This window comes from Misgurnus anguillicaudatus, chromosome 24 (genome assembly GCF_027580225.2).
Source record: "Misgurnus anguillicaudatus chromosome 24, ASM2758022v2, whole genome shotgun sequence".
NCBI classification, from domain to species: domain Eukaryota; kingdom Metazoa; phylum Chordata; class Actinopteri; order Cypriniformes; family Cobitidae; genus Misgurnus; species Misgurnus anguillicaudatus.
In genome coordinates this window covers 18,489,644-18,514,053 of record NC_073360.2, presented here as the reverse complement: position 1 = coordinate 18,514,053, position 24,410 = coordinate 18,489,644, and the positions used below count along the sequence as shown (strand labels likewise).

At 38.0% G+C, this 24,410-nt stretch overlaps 1 protein-coding gene across 6 annotated transcripts in view; it reads right to left on the bottom strand.

The window, feature by feature from the left end:
- sgsm2 (small G protein signaling modulator 2) overlaps positions 1 to 24,410 on the bottom strand; it is a 58,819-nt gene that overhangs the window by 16,374 nt on the left and 18,035 nt on the right. For 2 of the 6 annotated variants that reach the window (XM_055196339.2, XM_055196340.2), the window contains exons 3-12: positions 21,127 to 21,295; positions 10,508 to 10,675; positions 10,260 to 10,327; positions 9,900 to 10,048; positions 9,655 to 9,789; positions 5,090 to 5,214; positions 4,520 to 4,587; positions 3,006 to 3,169; positions 2,165 to 2,297; positions 1,535 to 1,672 (exon numbers count right to left, since the gene is read on the bottom strand). In XM_055196339.2, the coding sequence (XP_055052314.1) occupies positions 1,535 to 1,672; positions 2,165 to 2,297; positions 3,006 to 3,169; positions 4,520 to 4,587; positions 5,090 to 5,214; positions 9,655 to 9,789; positions 9,900 to 10,048; positions 10,260 to 10,327; positions 10,508 to 10,675; positions 21,127 to 21,295 (1,317 nt within the window). The remainder of the gene's footprint in view (positions 1 to 1,534; positions 1,673 to 2,164; positions 2,298 to 3,005; positions 3,170 to 4,519; positions 4,588 to 5,089; positions 5,215 to 9,654; positions 9,790 to 9,899; positions 10,049 to 10,259; positions 10,328 to 10,507; positions 10,676 to 21,126; positions 21,296 to 24,410) is intronic. The other 4 variants (XM_055196341.2, XM_055196342.2, XM_055196343.2 and 1 more) reach the window with 2 other exon arrangements.

Sequence of the window (24,410 nt, the reverse complement as noted above, 5' to 3'; positions counted from 1 at the left end):
GACGCGGCTGACGTATTATCTGGTGCGCCCCAGCTGGTTTTTTTTGTGGGCCTGGGCTTAGTTTACAGTCTGAGGGAGATGCACGCTGTAAGTTTGAAGAAAAAAAAAACTTCACAAACATGTCTGAGGATAACACGTCATTCGTGTCACTCAGTGTTTTCGTCAACGAAGACAATAACGAAATGATTTCATTGACGCACCTTTTTTATGACAATAATGCAACGATGACTAGCTGAAAATGGCTCTAAGGTGACAAAAACATGACGAGACGCTTTCCAATTCGTTGACAAGACGAGACGGAACGAAAATGATTATAAGTCTGATGTTCACAATGCATGTCATTTCTGCCTATTTTGCGTGAAATCGGTCTGTTTTTAGCTAAAAAAGTAACAGCAAAGCTGCCGCTTCCTATCATTGTTTAGTCATTTGTTAAAGACTTCTTTTTTTCTAAAACTGACTTAAACTTGACTAAAACCTTTTTGCGTTTTCATCGACTAAAACTTGACCAAAACTATCAAGTTTATAAGTGACTAAAATGTGACTAAATCTTAAAAGCATTTTCGTCCAAAAGACTAAAACTCAAACTAAAAGGGCTGCCAAAAACAACACTGGCGTCACTGCAGTCACGTGACTTTAGTATCGCGCATGCCCTTTTACAACAGACGCGGAAGATAAGACAATGCTGAGAAAAGTCGTAATTTTTGTTATTTTTGGACCAAAATGTATTTTGGATGCTTCAACACATTCTAACGGACCCACTGATGTCACATGAACTACTTTGATGATGTTTTTATTACCTTTCTGGACATGGATAGTATACCGTATGTAGAGTTTCAATGGAGGGTCAGAAAGCACTCGGACTAAATACAAAACATCCTAAACTGTGTTGGGAAAGATGGACGGAGGTCTTACGAGTTTGAAACGACACGAGGGTGAGTCATCAACGACATTGTTTGGGTGAACTATCCCTTTAAGGTGTTTGAAAATATAACCTTATAGTCGCTTTACTATTTATTCTTACTCTTTTAATTGTAAAAGGCAGTATAGAGATAAAAATGAATTGAAAAACTGAAAAAATGACTGCCAGGGTGTTTCTATGTGATTCATAATGTTTCTATGCAGTTGCTAAAGCGTTGTTATGCTGGTTGCTAGGATCTTCTAGCTGAGGGCTACTGTTATTGATTACTGATAAGTAAATATCCAATAGGTTAGAAAATAAATACCCATACTATGAGTAATAGTATTTAGCAAGTGTTTACCTAATGAGCTGGTATAAGTGTCTTGTAACAAAAGAAACTTGTAGCATGAATGCCGCACACTTACACCTAGGGCTTTGTCATTTGACCTTGCTAACGTATGTTGAAATATTACCAAGCAGTCCTGACCTAATGAGTGACGCAGGCACCACAGCGCCCAAGGTGCCTCAACCTGCCCTCACTGACCGACAACCGCACTGCTGGGTCACTGCTGTGGGGGCCAGGTAACAGTCGGGTGGCAAGAAAGGTTTATGAAGTGGGCCACTGGTGATAAAAACCTTTCATGACATTAGGGTCTGTGAGGTTCCGTGAGCAGATCATTGAGATCATTGCGTGAAGTCTATCTTCCTCCTCCTCGTCATCGTCCAGAGAGGGCGCACGACTGCCCGTGGTGTGGTGGTAGTTTATAGTGACTGCTTGGGCAATAAAAAAAACACAGTTTAGCACCCGCCTACCAGACAAAGTCACACTCCACTCACGCACACAAACACAGATATAAAAAGGTGCAGTCAACTCGATGAGAACAAAATGCTGCGTCTTCATACTCGCGTCCTTCCCTGCATCCTCCACAACGGCTGTTATGTTCCACAAAAATGAGAGAACCAAATGCATGGTAAACAATGATGTGCAGAGGTGGTGTATGATCCCTATTTGGTATTCATGAAACTAAGCAATGGGTTATAGGGTGTGCAAGCGTGGAGCAACCCACAACCAAGCAGGAAAACTGATTTCTTAAAAATTAAAATACTTTTGAACAATTTTTTATAAGCAATACATCTTATTAGTTATCTTAACCCACCATCTCCACCAATAGCAGCTTTAAAGGTGTATATGAAATGTGCGAAGGGATTAACAGATGACAATGAGGTGGATGTGAAAAGTAGAGGCATGAATCTGCCGAAACTCACTTGGGTCGGGACGCTGTCCCGGGTAAACAATACGAAACACATAGTCTGCAGCAATCTGTTCCTCGCCATCTCCATCCTGATCTACTAAACGGGCCGTGCTGTTCCTTTTACGCAGCTTGGGGAAGACTTTGCCCTGTTGGTTAAACACACGCACCCACACACAATCATAGTTAAACAGAAGACAGGTACATTTCCAAAATTAATAACATTTTGCAATAATGAAGTACTAAACTTAACATGACAATGTGTTAACAAGCAAAAGGAAAAATGAATTATTACGTGACTAGAAGAAATAATAAAAGAAGCTCTTCTGCGACATATCAGATGATTGTTTAGAAAGCTTAATCTATTCATCCTCAAGCCCTGTTGAATTATTTGTATTAAAGGGGAAAAAGACTTTTTTTAAAAATGTAAAATAAATCTTTGGTGTACGTATGTATAGTTTTAGCTTAAAATATCATATAGATTATTTATAAGAGGATGTGAAAATTGCCACTGTGTAGGTGTGAGCAAAAATGTGCTGTTTTGGGTGTGTCCTTTAAAATGCAAATGAGCTTATCTCTGCACTAAATGACAGTGTCGTGGTTGGATAGTGCAGATTAAGGGGTGGTATTATCCCCTTCTGACATCACAGGGGGAGCCAAATTTCAATTGCCTATTTTTTCCACATGCTTGCAGAGAATGGTTTACCAAAACTAAGTAACTGGGTTGATCTTTTTTACATTTTCTAGGTTGATAGAAGCACTGAGACCAAATTATATCACTTTAACATGGAAAAAGTCAGATTTTCTTGATAAGTTGAAGCTGATCTAAAGTCAAAGCTAAAAAAACACACACATACCTTACCCCTCTGTGACCAGAGGGGCGGCTCCAGCTGACCCCGGGGCAGCAGACCTGTCTCTAGACACGACAGGAAAGCTAATAGGTGGCCACCAGGAGGGAAGTGCAGAGGAGGACGCTGGATCCCATCCTGACTTACTAACACCAGAGTACCACCACAGTCCGCTACAAAAAAAATGACACACCAAGTAAAATATTTATATTAGGCCTGTCACGATCACTACTATTCAAAAGTCGATTAATTGCCCCAAAAATAATAGCGATAATCAAAGACCATTATATGTCACTGATTATATAATGATATAAAATAGCATAATAATGCAATAAATAGGCCTACATCCTTTCTAAAAACAACTTTTGGGGCAGTTTCCCGGACAGGGTTTAGATTAATCCAAGACTAGGCCTTAGTTATATTAGGACAATTAAGTTGTACCTTACAAAAAACAATACTGGTGTGCATCATGAGACAAAACAATGGCACCGATATATGTTAAGATATGTCAGGGCAAGAAGTTTTTAAATTAAGGAAGCTCAAACATGCTTTTTAGTCTGTGACTAGGATAAACCCTGTCTGGGAAACGGTCCCTATGTTTAAGAATAGTAAAGACATTAAAATGGGAATGTATGAAAAAAAATTCTAAACAATTAAAACATTCATAAATATTATAAAAGGTATAGTACTAGTCATTGGTTGAGCTGCATTTAAATTGTAAACAGCTAATAGTCGTTGTTCAATGTAAATCAAAGCTTCACAGGGTTTATTGCTTTAATACAGGCGAGTGTGTTAGTCTCATTGTATCAATGCCATTATCGGCATTATGAGCAGTCATGTTTATAATAGCTAATAACACCTCAGATCTAAATACTGGGTGTTTCGGTTATGTTTCAGATTACTTTTTATTTGTATTGCTCTTTTCGTTGCCTCTGTTTTTGAACAAAGTCGAAATGCCGGATTGTTTACATAAATTTCCTCTCATAGAGTCTCATTTGCGTCGGAGTTGAGGATTATAGCTTTGAAACAAATTCCAGTCGGGTTTAGTCTTTCAAACAGCGTGTATTCATCAAATAAATAAATAAAAAAATTACAGCTAAATAAATGCTTTTTCTTTGCATATCACTGTCCGCTCTCTCTCTCTCTGTGTGCATGCGTGCGTGCGTGTGTGTGCGTGTGTGAACCTAAACTGCACGTGCCGCTCATAGATTGTGGTGCCGCTCTTTCGAGACAGCATACAGAAAAGACAGGCAGTAAATTTTAATGACATTCATGTCATGTGAACAAACACACATGTAAACACTATGCCAATATATCGCCTCTCCAAAATCACAGAGGTCATGTTCATTAATCGTGCGATGAGTCGATAAAGTAATTATCGAGACAGGCTGATGGATATTTGTGATAATAACAAGGAACGACGTTAGTGTTCTACTTTATTATTATTATTCAATAATCGAGTGGAGATTACATTAGTAAGGCAATTGAACTGTCTGTCAGAAGAGTAAAGAGAGAAGACTCACGGCGCTGGTGACAATGAATGCAGACGATCTGTCTTAAAGGCACAGTCAATGCGTAGTCCCAATAAATACTAGATGCAGGATAGAGGAAATAAAGGTGAGAGAAAGAAAGATTCATTCAGCAACAAGTGTATTATTGTAAAGTACAGGGGAGGGTAAAGCCTTAAAGAATGAAAATTGGTCATCTATTTGACATGAGAACTCTGCAGCGACTACTTCATCATTTCAAAGTTCATTTGATCTTACCAAAATGTGACCCTACGTGAAAACCCATAATTTTTGTGATTTTCTGAACTATTCTTCCTACATAATGCGAAGAACATTTTGTGAATATATAACCCTGATAACTTTACTATTAACTGAGTAAGGTCATGTTAAAGCATGAAACCAAACTTTGATGCTTTAATTCTCAAATATGAGACTTTAGCCAAGATTTCACCTCAGGGACAGGGTCACAAAGTTTAAAATAATTAACAGTGATTGGCCAACTCAAGGGGGTTCCGACACTCCAACATTTTCTGGACCATCTAACCACTATTTCCTGAATTTACTCTCTGTATGTTTGTATTTTACCTTTTCTCCAGGTCACAGTCGCCCAAAGTGCCGTTGATAAGCTGATTGGGCGTCCACTTCAGCGTGAGGTTTTCTGTCGTCTGATGAAGGGAAAGGTAACCACGCAAAACCTCCATGTCCTTTTTCTGCAAACAACAAAGACTCTGTTATGCAAGCAATGATCACACGCGTGTGTCATAAAAACAAATCACAATGGCTCCCCCATTCCTACTAAAACTGTAGCTGTCAACAAATAACTAACGGGTGTTCAATGCATTTAGTGACCACCAGTCTGATCTGTCAAGAGTCATAAAATAATTTGTCACCCTGTTTTGATGATCTTAGTGCATATTGTAAGAAAAAAATCACTGTTGTATTGAACAATTGTCAAAAACTGTAATCTAGGAAGAGAAAACAAGACCAAAACGAGAAAAAAAGAGATGTAAGATTACATAATAAGAGCAGGGGATACTGTAGGCAACATAGTGGCATAAATAAAGTCTCTTACGATTTACCAGGATAACGATAGCTGCAAGATACATCATGTTTCACACAGAAATCCAATTAGACCTGAATCACTGTGATCCCATTGGCATGGGTCGTTTACACTATTGATTTCTACAAATCCTTGCCAGACGCAGCACTCTCTGTGCCAGTTACATCAGTCACTGTTGCGAATCTTACAGACACACATGCAAACACACTCAGACACCCCATCCTTGACTCATAGTTGATGATAAATCTAATGTGCTGTAATGGCTAATCCACTGTGTGCCTTTTCCAGTTCAAAAGAGAAGCCAATTGTCAGTCAGGAAGTCCACATGGGCATCAGTGATCTGGTTCATACGCCAGGGAGCTGGAAATGTCAGAGGCTGTTTGGACAAAGAGCGTGACTGAGATGGCTGAGAGCTCACTGATGGAGAGGACAAAAATGCGGACAAGGATGAATACTAAGGCAGAAAAATAAGACTAGTGGACCAGGAGGTGAAATTAACCAGGGCTTTATACAAAAATTGCACCAAAATGGAAAAAATTACTAAATATTTGAAGTGGCAAGCAGAAATGCCCTATAGACTTTTTTACTTAATATGTTTTGTCTCGTGTTTAGTACAAATATCTAAAAATTTTAGTACAAATATCTTTAGGACAAAAAATTTGCCTGGGTTTTCCCATGCTGTCTTGTGCGCAAATTTATTCACGTTGCAAGTCTAGCATGGAAACCATGGACCTATTTTCCCCTGAAATAGGGAACCAATTACAGAACGGGGAGGATGCAGCAGTTTTGTTTATCCAACACGGCAGCAGACGCGAAGTTACTTCTCGATGCAGCCTTAGATAGTGATCTAAGTAGTTTTGAACGCAAGTTTATTTAAAAAAAGAGCAACTTTTGGCGTTAAGCAATTTCATATCCAAGAAGGATGTTTGGATATGGCAAGAGATGATAGCCACGGAGTTTTTATAGGACCAACCTGCTAGGCATTGTCGTCGACAAAGTCCATTTAAGTTATAAATGGTAAGTGGAATTTATTAATAATATATTGTCATTATGCCTGTACTGTGGTTGTCACAGTGCCACTAAGTTGTGTTGCTTTTCAATATCAATATACAGCTAACGGTTTAGTTGCAAAGCTTTCAGCTGTGTGCACACATACGGATAAAAGTTGTTGACACTTGAATTTTTGTCGCTATACATACGTCATCTGTTATAATTGAAACGACTGGCTATGAGCTACGTACAGATGCCTTTGATAGACATTCGTAGCGCCCAATAAACGGCTCTGAGCATTCGTAAACCACGCCCAAATACGAGAAAATGAGCATATGGTTCCCAGACCACGTCTCATTCTCTCATTCTCTATCACATTTAAGTAAATTTGTGCTTAAAACAAGCAAAAAATCTGCCAATGTGGTAAGCAAAAAATCTTGAGCTTTTTTATTAAACACTCAATTAAAAGAAAAAAATTGCTTACCCCATTGGCAGATTGTTTTTGCTTGTTTTAAGCACAAATTCACTTAATTTGATATATTTTTTTAGGTAATTTTGCTCATGAAGAAAATGCATTTTGAATTTTTAGATATTTGTACTTAAAATAAGACAACAATACTAAGTAAGAAAGTCATTTTTGCAGTGTCAGTGATGTCTCGTATAACCAAACATATATCTGTTATATGTATAAAGGGTAATGCTTTATAATAATTTTTCATTCATCAACATTGGTTAATGCTAACATTAACAAACACTGAGGAATATATTTTACAACTAATGTAGTTAAGTGTTAACATAAAAAATGTGTATTCTAGAAATGTTTTTTTTGTATTATGGTATCTTGAGAAATATTATTCTGTTTGTGTTTAATGTTTACAGTTTTCATAATTTAAACCTGAATATTTTTCTTATTATTATTATTCGTATTAAGAAATTCAATACTTGTGTTTTTTATATGGTTAGACAAATGAAGAGTTTAGATGCAACAGCTGCTAAATGCCACCTCTGTCATAAATGAGATATGATATTGACCGAATGCTCTCGGCATGTATTATTTAGTGCTGGGCAAAGATTAATCATGATTAATTGCATACAAAATAAAAGCCTTTTTGTAGAGTTGGGGTACTCGAACTTGGACTCGGACTCGAGTCCGGACTCGAGTCCAATTTTGAATGAACTCGGACTTGTCAAGCACTCAGGTGATTTTGTACTCGGACTTGACACGGACTTGGACATTTTGGACTCGGAAAATATCCAGTCGAGTCCGCGTCATGTGTAACAATAAAACCAGCATAAACTTGAGATGAGAAATGTATTAATGTCTCACTGTCTTGCATCACTGTCTCTGACGTGCAGATAAACACACACATTACACATATCAATGCATGGCTAGCACAATGTCCTCAAAGTCAGCAATAACTTGTTTTGCTTAGGAAAATCATAGAGAATTTATTTGCAAGACATCTGGTAAAAAGAAGATACCTTTATATCCCTTTATTTTCTTTGAAATCATTTTTGATAGGAAACTAGTTGACATAAAATAAAAATGTTCAATGGCAATGACAAGATGCAATAGAGGTATTACATTTTTATATTGCCATTGGTTTAATGGGTTGAAAGGTTAAAGTATTAATAGAAAGTAACAATTTACAATACAAATTTTGTATTGTATTTTTTTCAATTTAATTACTGTCTGGACTTGGGCGGACTCGACTTGGACTCGGCCTTTAAGAACTCGGACTTGAATCCAACTCGGACCCTTTTGAACTCGGACTTGGACTTGATGTTTAAGGACTTGGTCTTGACTCGTACGCGACAAAGGTGGACTCGGACCCAACTCTACCTTTTTGCATAATATGTGTGTCTGTTCTGTGTGTAATAATTATGTATATTTAAACACAGACATACATATATACATTTCAGAACATTTTCATTTATATATCCATTTTTTTGTTTATATATAATATAGAATATATAAAAATACAAATAAATATATATACACATGCAAATACATGAAAACATGTATATACATGAATGTGTGTGTATTTATATATACATAATAATAACACACAGTACACACTCATATTTTATGCAAAAAATCACTTATTTTGTATGCAATTAATCACGATTAATCTTTGCCCAGCGCTATCGATTATTAAATACTTTCACTTCAAATCCATTTAATCCCGGCCTCAGGCCATTCCGAAATACCGGTTTGTTGGCAGACTCCATTAAATGCCACATTGATTGTTCTGCAAAGTCCTCTAAGTGCACAAAAAATGTGAATAAACGACAGTGTGCATAGGTCATGGTGCAAGAGTTTTTACCCGGTGCACCTCATAAATAAATTCTAGGTCCAAAAAAATAGTAAATTTTACTCCAACACTTGTCCACTGTTTACAGACGTGTCCACACACATGCTGCTTAAAAATCAAGCACACCTGAAGTTAAAATCCACATTTCTTCACCAAAGTTGTTTAAAACAGCTTACCAATCTTTTTGCTGAATTGCAGACATCCTTAGCATGCCGTCTGTGAAGCCTAATGTGCAAACAGTACTGTTGTTTAAGACGCAGGTTCTGTTTGACGAAGCCTAATGCATTGTTGATTGGTCACAAGCAACTTCGCAACTGTCAGCGTTTCCACAGATGTGAAAATAACAAAATACGCACCGTGTATATTAAGTTATAACCCACTATTGTTTGCAAATACAGCAGTGAGCTTGCCGCACGCCACATGTAACTTCCTCTTTCTCTCCAAGTTTACTGGTATTTTGATACTAATGTGGAAATGATGTCTTTCTGGTAAAAAGACATAACGTGAACATTTTTGTATTTACTGGTAAATTCATTCTGGTAAATTCATGGTAATTTACCGAAATTACTATGTGAAAGAGGCTAACTGACTCACTTCCCATAACAAGCAGCCTTTGAGTCCTCAGCTGTTTTCATGAGTCCCTATTGATTACAACAAAGTCTTTGATCCCCAATCAATCAAATATGTTACAACCATTAAGAGACACATTTTGCGCAAATAATCATAACCATTTTCCCAGTAAGTGCATTTGCAAGTGTGTGAGAGAAATTGTATGTGTGTCTTACCGGTTGAACGATTACGTTGTTTTTTCCGTAAAGCAGGTGAACGCGTGAATTTTGATGGAGAGATTCAACGTACTCTCTCGCTGATGCTGCAAACTTGTCATCAGACACGCTGACACTGGACTGCCGCTTCCGAATCTTAGAAACGTATCAAAAACATGTATATATGTAATCATTTAGCAATAATACAAATAACAAAATTATTACAAAAACAACTCCTATAGGTTCTAACTGTAAGATTTTCTCACCCCAAGGGCAGGTCTGCGTCCCGGCGAGACCTCTTGGCTCCTGTGGGCCCCGTGGATTCTGTGCCTCTGCACCAGCTCGTTGGCTGATGGGTCCGTCCAGAAATGATCTGACGTCTTGAGCTTGGTGTACTCCAGAGCGCAAGGTCCAACTACGAATGACAAAATATCGATTACGCACAAAATAAATGCTTTGCATATATTTATAAAGTGACAAAAAGTATCTCAGTGTGAAATATAATACAATAACGCAGCGTTAACACCATTTGAATGTTTTATGTGCACCTCGTACTTCAGTGACCTATCAATCTTCATAATTACACGAGAAGATGAAGGGTGTTTGAAAGCATCAGGGAGACTCACCAAGAAGTGCAGCCAGTATAGGGCCAAACACCGTATCGTGCATGAGAGCCTCCTTTTCATAATACTTACTACAGAGAGAGACAAATAACAACCAAACACATTGTGAATGTCAAGAGCCAGACATTATTTAAAAAAAGCTGAAAAATAAACCAATAATTTTGATTAATAATAACAAATAAACATTGTTTGAGTTGCTGTCACATTAATACAATAAACTGAAACGGAGGCAATGTCGAAGCACCAAATACCTTGCGTTATCCACAATATACTGCACAATTTTGTCCAGGACTTTTTCGAAGACAGCGGTGCGGACCCATATGTGCTTGATGGCCTGGGCGGAGAGAGGTTGAGGTGCTCGACCGGCAGAAGAAGAGCCCTGTCTCCTGAGCGGCTCCTGCGCTGTGCTTTGACTTCTCCTGAGAGACAAAACACAATAACAAACCTGTTTACCAAGCTATCATAAACAACATGCTAATAAACAACATGAAAGTGTGTCTTTTAAAAATGTGACCCATCCCTGAAATCCAAGCTAAAGTCTCATAATCTAATTACTTTGACATGGCCTTACTCTGATATCAATATTAAAGATATTAAGGTTATATTTTCACAGAAAGGCTTTATGACAAAGTGTAACTCTTGGTAGGTTATTTCCGTTTCTGAATCCTGTACTTTTCTATAAAGCATCTCAACAGGACGAGCTGACTGCTCATCTACAACGGTGCATGAGGGCCAGGGCAGGTGTAAAGCCCACTCGAACCCGCTGGGCTCTTCAGCAAACGTACATAAAACACACATATTCACACAATGGCATGGACAGAGCAGTGTCACACCAGAAGACTTGAAGAGTATTAATAGAGATAAATCTTGCAGATAAAAGATGAGTAACATAAAAGCCAGGACATCAGTCATAGGGGCCACTCAAGCCATTAAAAAGAGCTATCAGTCTTATACCGGAAAAGCGTTTTGCAATAAAATCCCTGCAATTATGTTTTAGTCAAGATAACAACACTCAGTAACAGCGAGTTATTACTGATGTTTCCTGAGAAATAGATGGTAGTTTTAGGCTTGTGGCACACAGGAAAGCGCAGAAGATCCAATTAAAGTTAAAAAATATATTTTTGCTTTATAGGACACTGCCACAAGCTAAAAGTGAAGAAAGCCAAGCCTGAACAAAGCGTTTGCAATGGCAAAAATAGCACAGACTGGTAGAGATTGTCATGATTGAGAGAGTTAAAAGGAATATTTCTGGTAAAGTCTGACATGTTTTCTTGTACATTAGCATTTTTTTATCAGGCTCTTATATTTAGGTTTAGCACTTTAGTCATAGTTTATTCATAAAAATCTTTTGATGCAAAACCCTCTAAGTGCATGCATGTTTTGTAGCAAAAACCCATAATCAGTTTACTTCACATAGGTTAGTTTAAGAGGAATTCCACACTCATATAATAAAGTTTAATGGCTTACTCAGTAATATGTCATGAAACACAAATAAGTATTAGTGATAATATTAGCAAACATTTAACTTCCTCCATAATAGCCTACATTCATTGTGAAATTACTTAACAGCTAAAAGTCGCTCTAAGCGGAGGCGAACCGGTAATCGCTCCGTCATGGGTCGAGGGCTCCGAAACCGTGGACACGCTTCACCCTCCTCGTCCGTCTCTTGACTCGTGAGCGCAGGTCGTGGGAGACGAAGCCGTGGGCACGGAGAGTGAAGCACGCACACCTAGAGCGCTCGACCCGAATGACGGACCGATTGGGCTCGATTGGGACATTATGAATTATAATTACCCACCGCACCGTCTTAATAGGGACTTTAAGCAACAACCTCTGGTGGAACGGCAGCGGCATTCTGGCGTTGTATTGCGCATGGCATGCGCAAATTTATCTGCTACTTTGCGACGTTCTAGTGTAACGTCTACTACGGGAGAACAGCTGATTTGCCGTAGTCGCTACAACGTGAGAGATTGTGTAAATAAATGTTATGTTTTATGGCATATGACATTGTAATTGCATCAGTTTATGATTGTACCACAAGTCTTTTATATAATATGTGTTAAAATGTTTTAAATTTAAGCTAATTTTAAAGATTTTTAAGTATTCATTGTTTTCAAGTATTGCTTAAATCTAGGTTTTTAGACTTATTTACATCATACAATAGTAAAAACTCCTCTTCTGACAAAATATTGTCATTTAATGCCAAAACCAACCCTTCTCTTGCTTTGTTAAATGACATTTATTAGTTTCTCAATAAACGAATTAATTGCCGTGTTGCGCTGTCATGTTTACGGTTGCTTAGTGATTTTTACGTTCCTGGCTACGGGGGTGTGACAGCATACTTCCGGTCGCCGTAGCCCATTCCCAGCTGTTGCTTAAAGTCCCTAATATGGCATCTGTTACAACAGCGAATAACATCCTGTAGTAGTCTTAATGCATCACTCGTTCGTATCGCGTTAATGATCGCAAGGTAGTCAAAAGATTAATGGATAAGTGTTTTGTTACCTCATTAGCAGGGTATCTTAATTCATTTAAAAGCTTGTCATTTTATTCTTAAGACACAAATGTAAGATATTCTTAAGAAAAAAATTGAGAACTTCTTAAGAAATGTTTGAGAATTGCACTTAGAAACATTCTTACGCACTTCTTATATTTTATCTTTAGAACTTTCTTATTTTTTGTCTTAAGAATGTTTTCGTGAATCCGGCCCCAGGTCAACAACTGAAATCCAACATACGTGCGCCGTTGTTCATACAATTCTTCTTCCATGCATTTGGAGGACTTTGCTGAAAATAAATTGCCGTTTAACAAATTCTGTCAACAAACCGGTATTTCTGAATGGCCTAGATTTTAAGTGGATTTGAAGCGAAAGTATTTGATGAACATGTTATTCAGTCCCTCCCGAAAAACGCGATTAGGCGATCAAATGATTCATCACATAATCAGCTAAAGTCCGCATATTTATGTGGGGGACGCATTTTTTCAAATACGCCGCATTTTTGCAGCATAAATTGCAGATTTCTGTCCACAAAATATGTGCAGGGCTTGCATAATTTCATAACCGCCACATTTTCGTAGCAAAAATCACATATAGAAAGTTGAAAAATCTTGCATTTACTTCACACAACCACAGCCATGTCCCCTGTTGCCATGGGAACATTATGAAGTGACGTGATTATGTGACGTGAACATCATTGAAAAGCTGCAAAAGCTGCAAAAAATGTTTGCAAGTTCCCGCAGTTTTTGCAAGTTCCCGCAATTTTTGCCAGTTCCCGCAATTTCATTGCATAAAATTGCATAAATATCCCGCATATACCATCACATTTTTTAAGAAAATGTGCCGCAAGGTCAAGGATTTTTGCCCCCAACAATCACAAAAAACTCTGCGTCTTTATAGAAGGACTGGTAATACGTGCAGAGAGCATTAATATCATCATCTCATATTTGAAAGAAGTGGGGTTTAGCGGCTTTTGCATTTCAGCTCTTTAAATACACTAGTCAAAATTTTAAGTGGATCAAAACCTGGCAAAAAATTGTCTGTGTTTTGAACAATACCTGTTTTTAGGACAACTTTGAGGAACTTTTTTGATCAGCTTCAAATGTTACGAGTATATCTTTCCGAAAGTAAAGGTGCATCTTAAGCACAAAAAATCCCCCAGTATGAACATAACCGAATTAAAGTGAATCTATTTTATTGCTAAAACACTGTTATTTTGTGTATTTGGTATAATACAATGTGTTCGCATGGTTTTTGTTTAAAAAAACACATTATTTTCCACATACCGTACATTTTTGTAACTCCAGATATACTGCTTTCTCCAAACACTCTGATTTTATACAAGGCTCACCGATCTAAAAAAACCGTGTGTGTCCCTGATTGGCCAGCTAATCTGTACATTGTGATTGGCCTGAATACCTCTCACGTCAGCTGGAAATGTGACGCTCCTTACCATGTTTGAAAGATTCAGTCTCAATAGAATGCTAACAGGAGTTAGGAGTCCAAAGCGGAAGTAATTATGATAATATCGGTCTTGTCTACATCACCAATCACAGGAAGTAAACTGTTGCCTACAATCCGTGTGTTTGTTGTAGTCCAAGAAAAGGATTATTACATTATTAATACGCTTGCTTGTACGGTTTAACCTTAGCCGCTATATTCTACTTCTTATATTATCTATCGTTAACATGTACTAATACACAATTAAACTTACAATCGTGAATCGGACGATAGTTTCTCTTTAATATCAGGTGACCTTTTTCGAAAGTCAGCTCCTCAGGTTATTCAAGCCTAAAGGGGATCGCACACCGGCTGCGCAGCTCAGCGCCGTTCTAAAAAATTGAACACATTGTTTTCTATGAGTATATGCACATCGGCGCCGCAACACAGCGCCACTCACATAGTTTAACATTAAATAACATCACATTTGTCCCAAATCATTAACGATTAACATTGGCTGTTAACGTATATTTTGCTTTTTGAAGTAGACGCTATCTGATGAAACTCGCGCTATTTAATGTGCACTTCCGGATTACGATACCTCCGAGTTGTCCTAGACGCGACTCGACACGGTGCGACGCTAAGCTGCGCGGCCGGTGTGCGACCCCCTTTAGAGATTTACTGCAGGCAAAAATCTGTACACATATTTTTTTATATTATTACCTAAAAACAAAGGTTGTACACTTGGTTGTAAAGGTTGTATACTCATAGTATGGAATACAGGTGGCCTCAAAGTTAACAGACAAAGACTAAAAACAGCACAACCTTAAAAATGAGAAAACATCCCGACTTATCAAGGATCATTTTGGAGGCTGTCGAAAGCAGTTTGAAGTGATCCAATGTTAAGTGCACAGATGAGGGACTCCATCACGAGCCTAAACCAATAACATCACATGCCCATCAATCTCTCTTCAGTCCAGACACCACATCATATCATACAACAGTATCACACAGCACAGCTGCAGATGAACTGAGAGATGGATGAATCTGCTGTCTGTACCACACCGGTCCTCATCTCCTCTGATTTACATAAGCATTGATCTAATAGTGGCCTACCTCTGAGCCTGTGTGTGTTTGTTGGCCACAGTAGTGGACATTCGTTGTAAACAAGGACATAAATCCTTGAATCCGAGATGAGCTGCATGAGCTACGCGGATGCCATGGAGATAAAGCGGTGAACTTCTGCAGGCAGAGCAATATTGCAGATCATTCAAAGAAGCTTTAGACTGCGGTTAATAGTGGAGATCACCACAAACAGCACGTTTGCCTCCGACATCATATCTGCTGTTATTAGTGCTATACTAGATTCTGATTGGTTAATACCTTTTCATCTTACCTTCGTTTGTTTTCTTTTTATCACCTCTCAGGTATGGGTAGATTTCTTTAAAAATACCAAATTTTGAACAAAAAGCTGAGATAATTAAATTTTTGTGAAGGACTTTTGATAGATATTAGATTCAGAGCAATCCTCAAAACATACACAGTGTTTCCGGGTGGATAATAGCGGAAATACGGTTTGCCGGAAAAAAATCGATACCTTCCAACAGATGTTTTAGCATTCGTTGTTAACTTGTGGACATATTTTTCCAAACGCCTCACACCCGTATATTCTTCCGCTGAGAGCTTGAATAATAGACACTCCAGTCCAGTTGGTGGCGCTAATCCGCCATTGCCAATTGCAAGAATACAAACAACGTTCCGGCGCGGAGTAATACCGTACCTCACAGCACATCTAATACAAGTCAATGGAGTTGGCAAAAACTACGATAAAACCTGTTGGAGTGCGTAATTTGCAGCGATTTTTGTGTGAGCATATCAGTGAACACCCCTGACCACTCGGTGAGTTTCACGTCTTTGTAAACGAAAGTTTAATGCATTTTAGGAAGGATTGTTCCAGTGCACCATTAAACCCATTGTAGAGGTGGGAGGAGAAACACAAACACCCGAAATTTCTGGGGGCAGCCGCATATGTCAGTCAAAACATTTCTATTTCATCATAAACAATCTGAAAACAGGGCTTTAAGTGTAAAATACCAAACTTGTCCTTTAATAACAATATATTAGAGTAGTATATTTCCAATAATAAGCAAAATAAATAACAAGTAGATTACCTTAGTTTAAATCATAGCTAAAGTGTATTCAAAACTACACTAAGCTAACGGTACTGTGTTAAATTAATGTATACAAATCTATGATCGCAGTCTCTTTTCGTCTTTAGGAAACCAAAACATTTGTTATTTCGACGAGGTATTTGTTCCAGAGTTCACTTTAGCCACTAGTCAGACCATTAAACAAACAGAGACCGGAAGTTAAGTTCCGTCCAGACGCGTAACCGCAACAACCCACATGCGTAAACCGACTAAACTTGACTATTGTCCATGGCAGAAAGCTCCTTTTATGTCCAATGTTTTCAGTAACAGTTTACAATAAGGTTCATTAGTTAACATTTGTTAATGAGCAATACATTTGTTACAGTATTTATTAATCTTTGTTGGAAGTTGGCATTTTGTGCTGCCATGTTTCTACAGAAGCCCTTAACAGACAAACTTTTTTTCCTAAGTTGCTCCGATGATGACATGTTTGTCTGGTGGCAGCTACCGTAGCTTCTCTATGCGTTTCAAAAGCAAGGGGTGAGCAGTGAACTAAGCTGTTGGTTGCATTGCGCAACCTCACCACTAGATGCCACAAAAATGTACACACTGTACCTTTAACTAACGTTTCAATAAAGTATTAGTAATTATTAAAATTAACATTAACAAAGATTAATAAATGCTGTATAAGTGCAGTTCATTATTAGTTCATGTTAACTTATGTTTAAAATGAACCTTATTGTAAAAGTGTTACAATGTTTTCTTTTTTTTATTATAGCAAAGCATAGCAACTATAGTAAAAATGGCCTCTGTGTACTTTAGTATTCATTTTATGGCGAGCATAAATCGACTGATAGATGGTTGGAAGCTCTGAAGTCTAGTTACAAGAAAGCGAATTGAAAATATCATTAAAAAAAGATTATTAAATATAACAAACAATATAATAAAACAAATACTGTAATTTTTTTGCAGTGCTTTTGCTTTGCTAACTGTTTCTGTGTTTACTTGTGGAAGCTTTAAGTTAATTTACACTTAAAAAAAATAATGTGAAAACCCAGCAAAAGTCATGTATTGTGATTTACTGTTTTCTACATAAAATACATAATGTACATTCTGTGAAAATAACCTTGATATCTTGAATATTGACTGAGTAAGGTCGGGTCAAAGATTGAAATCAATGAATGAAATCAAACTGTGATGCTCTGAATCTCATTATTACTGTAGATTATGAGACTTTAGCATGGTATTGTCACATTTTATCTCACAGAATTTACCTGTTGGGTAGATAGTCCCGTTATAAAAACCAAACTTTTTCCAGTAGTGAAAAAGAAACATAAATTTATACATATAAAACGTAGTTTTGTTTCAATTTTTACGAGCACACTAGCATATAGATAGCTTCATAGCAAAAAGAAATGCACTATAAGCAATTTTGGTGTCTTTACTGCAGTACAGTAAATAAACCCCAGACCCATACTATAGAAAGGAATTGAAAACATAATGCTTGGTACTGAGTTTCTGCATGCAGTGGAAAATGACTAAATCAATAAAATCAATGAAGTACAAATGCATTTCTAGTCCAATATCCCCCTTGAACAAGAGAGTAATCTTATGCGCTTTCTTTATTAGACCCGTGATAATGTTTGTAATATCTTTGATTTAAAAATCATTCTGAGCTTTGAATTGATGGAGTTGAGTGTGGTCAATAACCAGCAAGCATCGTGTTGCTCTAGTGATGGTGACACCATGGTGTTGCTGTGGCAACATGAGTAACCAAGTGTGCTGTAATGGGGGAGGAGTGATTAAAATGGACAGGCAGGGAAACACCACAAAACAATGTGTGTGTGTTAGTAGCTACTGTACGAAGCCACAAAAAAGCTTTGACTAATCTCAGACCACAACATAGATTTTGAGTCACCAAGCGATTGTGGTTATTAGGTAGGAACGTTCATCTCTTGAGTGGCACATTGGCCACGTAGTTTTGCTAATGGAGAGATAATGGGAAAATAAGGAGCTAAAGCCGTAGAGCATTAGCTCAAACCATTCCATATTTATAGTGCTAAAGAGCAAGTCAGCTGTTTAAAGTCTGACAAAGCAGCAAATCTCTCTGCAAACACCAGTTATAATGTGATTCCTTCTTGCACCGTCGCCTGAATGTCTTATCTGTCATGAAGCAATTGCTAATACGATTATGTCCTAAAATTGCCTTTCTTTCCTCTATTTTCCCACTTATCTACTTACAGTGCACAGTAATAAGCAGAATCAGATATCTGTGCAATTATTAAAATATTTTTATTTCCATTTCATTTCATTTTGCATAGACGGTTTCTCCCTTAAAGGAATATTCCTTTTTCTCAAAAGAAAAATCCAGACAATCCACTCACCACCATGTCATCCAAAAAGTTGATGTCTTTCTTTGTTCAGTCGAGAAGAAATTATGTTTTTTGAGGAAAACATTGCAGGATTTTTCTCATTTTAATGGACTTTAATAGACACCAACAATTAATACTTAACTCAACACTTAACAGTTTTTTTCACAGGACTATAAACAATCCCAAACGAGGCATAAGGGTCTATCCTAGCAAAACAATTGTCATTTTTGACAAGAAAAATAACAGGTGTACACTTTTAAAGCACAGCTTCTCGTCTAGATCCGGTCGTGATGCGCCAGCGTGACCCCACCAATGCGGCATGATGTCAAGAGGTCACAGAGGACGAACGCGAAACTCCGCCCCAGTGTTTGAGAAAGAGGACCGTTCTGACGTTGTTGTATGTCAACTGATACTAATTAATGTCTTTGTGTAAATTTATTGTTTACAATGGTCCGCAAATGTGCGTTTTATATATGTAACACGTGACCTCCCTAACGTCACTACGCATTTACGTTAGGTCGCGCTGGACCGGATATAGACGAGTTGTGCTTTAAAAGTGTATATTTGCTATTTTTATTGTCAAAAATGACAATCGTTTCGCTAGATAAGACCCTTATGCCTCGTTTGGGATTGTTTATAGTCCTTTGAAACTCCATTGAAAAAAACTGTTAGGTGTTGAGTTAAGTGTTAAGTGTTGGTGTCCATTAAAGTCCATTAAAATAAGAAAAATCCTGCAATGTTTTCCTCGACTGAACAAAGAAAGACATCAACATTTTGGATGACATGGTGGTGAGTAGGTTGTCTGGATTTTTCTTTTGGGAAAGTGGAATGTTCCTTTAAAAGAATTAACTATGTTTTTGTGGTAAACATGTAGTAACCATGTTATTTTGGGGGTATTGGTTATTATTAGCATGGTTTAACTATGTTTATTGAAAGCCAATGGGTTACAAAAGCATGGTTATTTTGTGGTAACCATGGTTTTACTACAGTAACCATGTTTTTTTTATTTTAACTGTAGTAAAACTGTGGTTAATTTTCATAAGGGCTAGCAGAAAGTTAACTTCCATTTGTTTTTGTTTATCGGTCTGGCTAGTGACTAAACTGACCTTGTTGAAAATAAAAATTTCCTAAAGAGAATCTTTCAAGGATCTGTTGCTAACATTGTATACACTAATTTACAGTAACGTTAGCTCAGTGTAGTAGTTGATATGTTTTAATATATGTTTTGATATGATTTGAAATAAGGTAATTACTTTATTTCTGATAACAAGCAAAAAAAAATGTAATAAACTACTTAACAGGGATTCTGTTGTTATTGATACTTTGTAAAAGAAGTATAAGTTACGTTTGCACCACGAAAGCCAATTGTTGCCATTGAAACCGTCTATAGACAACCATCACAAGTAGGGTTGAGAAAGTGTTTCAGTAGATAGCAAGTTGATTCAATTAACAATAAATAAATTAAAATAATTTGTGTAAATTCAGAATATCTTTCTTTCTTTCTTTTTAAGCCATTCCAGCATCTATGGCTATATTCATGACGAGAACTGGTTAATCCATGGACAAGTTGGAGTCTGACAAGCTTTCAAGCAAGGGAAACATGCCGAATGTGTTGTGAATATGGATTGTGTAAATCTGATACCTGGCCGGTATCCTATTGCTGCGTTTACACCAGCCGCAGTAGAGGCGTCAAGAGTGATTTCAATGTTAAGTCAAGACACGCGTCCGGAGGAAGATTCCACCTCATTTGCGCGTCTAGTTTGCACGAATGGTGCGAATTGAGCATCTGGCACGGTAAGCGTTACACGCGAATGGTGCTTTTTGTGCATTTTGCGTTTGACGCGAATTTGCCACTGACGCCCTAGTTTAAAAAATTTAATTTTGGCAGATTTTCGCGCTGCATTAACCAATCAGGAGCCTACTTGTTGCTGTGGCGCCAGCCCCGCCCAGAGTGACTCCTTCAACATGGGGGAACGCTTATATTGTCGGCGATATTGTCCGTGAGCAGTCACCCGGAGCTATACAACACAAGTTCTTATTAACGTGGTACGTTGTAAATACAGACATTCACATGGAAATTTGCGTCATGGGAGAGGCTTCTGGGACTGTAATCACGTCACTACTAGAGCAAGCTCCTTGGGAATGTCTGACACCAGTGCATACATACTGTTATAGACTTGCCATGTGCAAAAGTTTGACTGGCATAGCAACAGTTACTAAGTAGGTTGGGGCTTAGCGAAGGGTCAATTCACCTACCTTACATGTTTTTGGCTTGTGGCAGGAAACCGGAGTACACGAAATAAAAACCCACGCTGACACAGGGAGAACATGCAAAATCCACTCAGAAAGGCCACCCGACCTAGCCGGGGCTCGAACCATTGAAATGGAAAGTTATAAGTGAGAAGTTATACCTGGAGATTTCGGCCTGCTGCTGAAGCTGCTCCTGCACCTTGCGACAAATGTCACTTGCTGTGGTGTTCACCTTGCCGATCTTAGTGAAGAGAGCAGCGATCTTGTCACTGCGGAGAAACCCTGCGGCACGACGTTTTAGCAGGTGGCTTAAGCAAGCCTCGATGGAGCCTGCATGTGTGGGAAACACACAGAGAGGTGTTAGTATGACGGGGTATGCAGAGAGAGATGACATAAAATGGTCTTGAAGGTACATTAGCATCACATTTAAAACTGCAGAATATCAGCTTCACAGGACTTAAATCAACTCTTAAGAAATATAAGCCACAAATCAAACCAGCTCCGAGATTATAAGATAAAAAGTAATTTTTAAGGGTACTAAAATTCTTATGAGGCAATCGAAATACTTATTTACTCATGACAGGTGCTAAAGCATATTGAAGCTTGTAATAAAATTTACTATTGTTACCTGGAGCAAAGTTAAATATTTCAGTAAGGCAGCAAACTGCCTGTTAATGCGACTGCTTTGCTAAACTACAGCCCCTGAAGCGCTATGGGCTACCTTCATAAACAAATAAACAAAGCCAATGGTTTCCCCAGCCCAAATCACCTCAATCTCAACAATAAAGGATTGAACAGATGTTTATCCTAACACAAAACATAACTAATGTGTCTATCGGTCTCTCTTGACAATTACCCAACTGCTCATGCACCAAGACTGACATAAATCAAGAAGCATGAGAAGACTTGCGCCAGGCAAATGAAATAAAAGTTTATTTTTTACATGATTGAAATGAAAGGCCAGCAGTGAGATTTGCATCCGCTCTAAAAGCGGAGAGAGTGAAATCTACCTGCCGACGCGTGATTGATGCTATCAATATCTCAGTGGAATCGAGGTCCCAGCGCAGGCACATACTCGACTGCATTTGAGAAAGCAATCAAATGTTTATGGCGGTAATAGCGCCTTTATTGCTTCGCTTGCGCCACTGGGAGATGCAGCGTAAACGCACTACTGCATTCGAGAGCCAGTTTGGCACTCTCAAAGAAAGCACACAAAATTCATAAAGGGAAAATGCAAACAGATTATCCACAGAGGCCAGCCAGGTATATGATCAATGAGCTGCGAATATGAGTATAAAGTGAACTCAGGAGGGACATCCAACTTTCTACTTGGAGAACTAGTGTATATCCCTTCACAATTCACACCTCCAATTTTAATGTGTAAACTGTCCACGCCCACTTCTGAATCAACTAAGTGCAGGCCGAGTGCTTCACCCTGGAGAACGTAACCGATCCTCTCCTAAAAAGCTTGTGTCCCAAGTGGCACTTTTAAATGTGGCACTTCCTGTTTCCCCCAAGCCACCATATAGAAAGCAACAACTAAAGGATCTCTTGCTAAACATGCTTAAAGATGTGTTTGCATAAGCTCTTTGTGCATGTTGTTTTGAATGCCCTGGTGTATGCATACTGCATGCAAACACCCACAAGCAATTCTGTCCTTCACACACACTTACATAAAACTAGTTTTATAATAAACCTTTAAACTAGTCCTATTAAGGGAAAAGACTGTATTATTGCGTGTTAAAAATTTCCTGTTTTTATACAGTGCTTCCTATTTTCATATAAGCTGGATGGCATGTCTAGTTTAATATGATATCTGTCACCTATCATGATAATTGACTAAATGTCTCATAGTCCCAGAAAAAGTATATACTGTTTTAGTAAAACATTGAGGTAGGTACGAGCCTTCAGATGGAACGACAGGTATTTCTGACACATGTCTGATTCTTGAAATTGTTTAAATATATTGTAGTTGTCATCTTTTTAATAAGAAACTGATTACATTCTTACAAACCAATATATTTACATTTAATTGCTAATATACATCTTATAAAAATATAACTTTTTGATTACAAACCGCAATTATCTGCGTGAGTAGATTACATACAAAGTCAACACAATGGGCCCTAACGATCTGAAACGCAAGTGTGAAGCGCAAAGCGCAAGTGACTTTGTGGGCGGATCTTGGGCGTTGTTGTTATTTTCCCGGCGGGAGAAATAACTCTTGCGCCAGGCGCAAATCAATAAGGGGTTGGTCTGAAGTAGGTTCTTTATTCATAGGTGTGGTTTGGGCGTAACTTCAAATAAACCAATCAGAACATCATCCAACATTTCCTTTAAACGCAAGTGCGCAAGTTCCATGGCGGGTTGCTATTATTATGATGGATTTACCAGGCGCACGCCAGGAGCTGTTCACAGCCGAGGAGACCAACGTTCTTGTAAGAGCAGTCAAAGACAGAGAAGTTGTTTTGTATGGAGATGGGAGAAACCCGCCCAAATCAGAGTATGTTAAACAGGCGTGGGAGGAAATAGCCACAATTGTCTCATCAGCTGGCATCCCCAGGACGTTGCGCCACAAGCGCTACAATGATGTCAGGAGAAGGGGGAATCCCAAGCTTGCCAGCGTAAATCGGGCACTCCGTGTAACGGGAGGTGGACCTGTCTGTACACATGACCTGACGCCAGCAGAGGACATCGCTGGGTCCACCCTCACCGCTGAAAGTGTTGAAGGGTTTGGGGGCTTTGAAATCGGACCCAAGAAACGCAAGCAGTCCAACCCCAAAGTTCAAGTTCACATACATTAAGGTTTCTTATGAAAACATTTTAATTATTATTTACATAAAATAAACGTAATACAGCCACACAACAAACTTATGAAAATACTTTTATCGTTATTTGCATGATAATTTTTTTAATGCAGCCACACAATAAATAAAATTGCGCTGGGTGCAAGATAGGGCCCAAAGACTCAAACAGATGTGAATTTGCGCTAGGTGATGCAAATGACAAAAATCATGATTGCCGCTAAAGCGTGTAACTAGCCTCAAAGTTGCTTCTTCTGTGCAAGTTGAAAAATTTTGCGCGAATGTATAACAATTTCACGCGAATTTAGAAAAAATATTTCAGATGAATTTAGAAAAATTTCACGACAATTTAGAACATTTTTACGCAAATTTAGAGAAATTTCGCACAAATTTAAAACAATTTCACGTGAATTTAGAAAAATTGTATGCAAATTTAGAAAAATTGTACACACCCTTAGGTTTGCTAATATATATATACTATTTATTTATTTATTTATTTATTTATATTTAAGAATAGATAGAGGATAAGAATTGCACTAATACCGTGTATTCTTTATATTTTATAATTTGCTGTACACGCAATATACACCATATTCGCTTCACTTTTTAGAATTTAGAAAAAAATCATGAATTTAGAAACA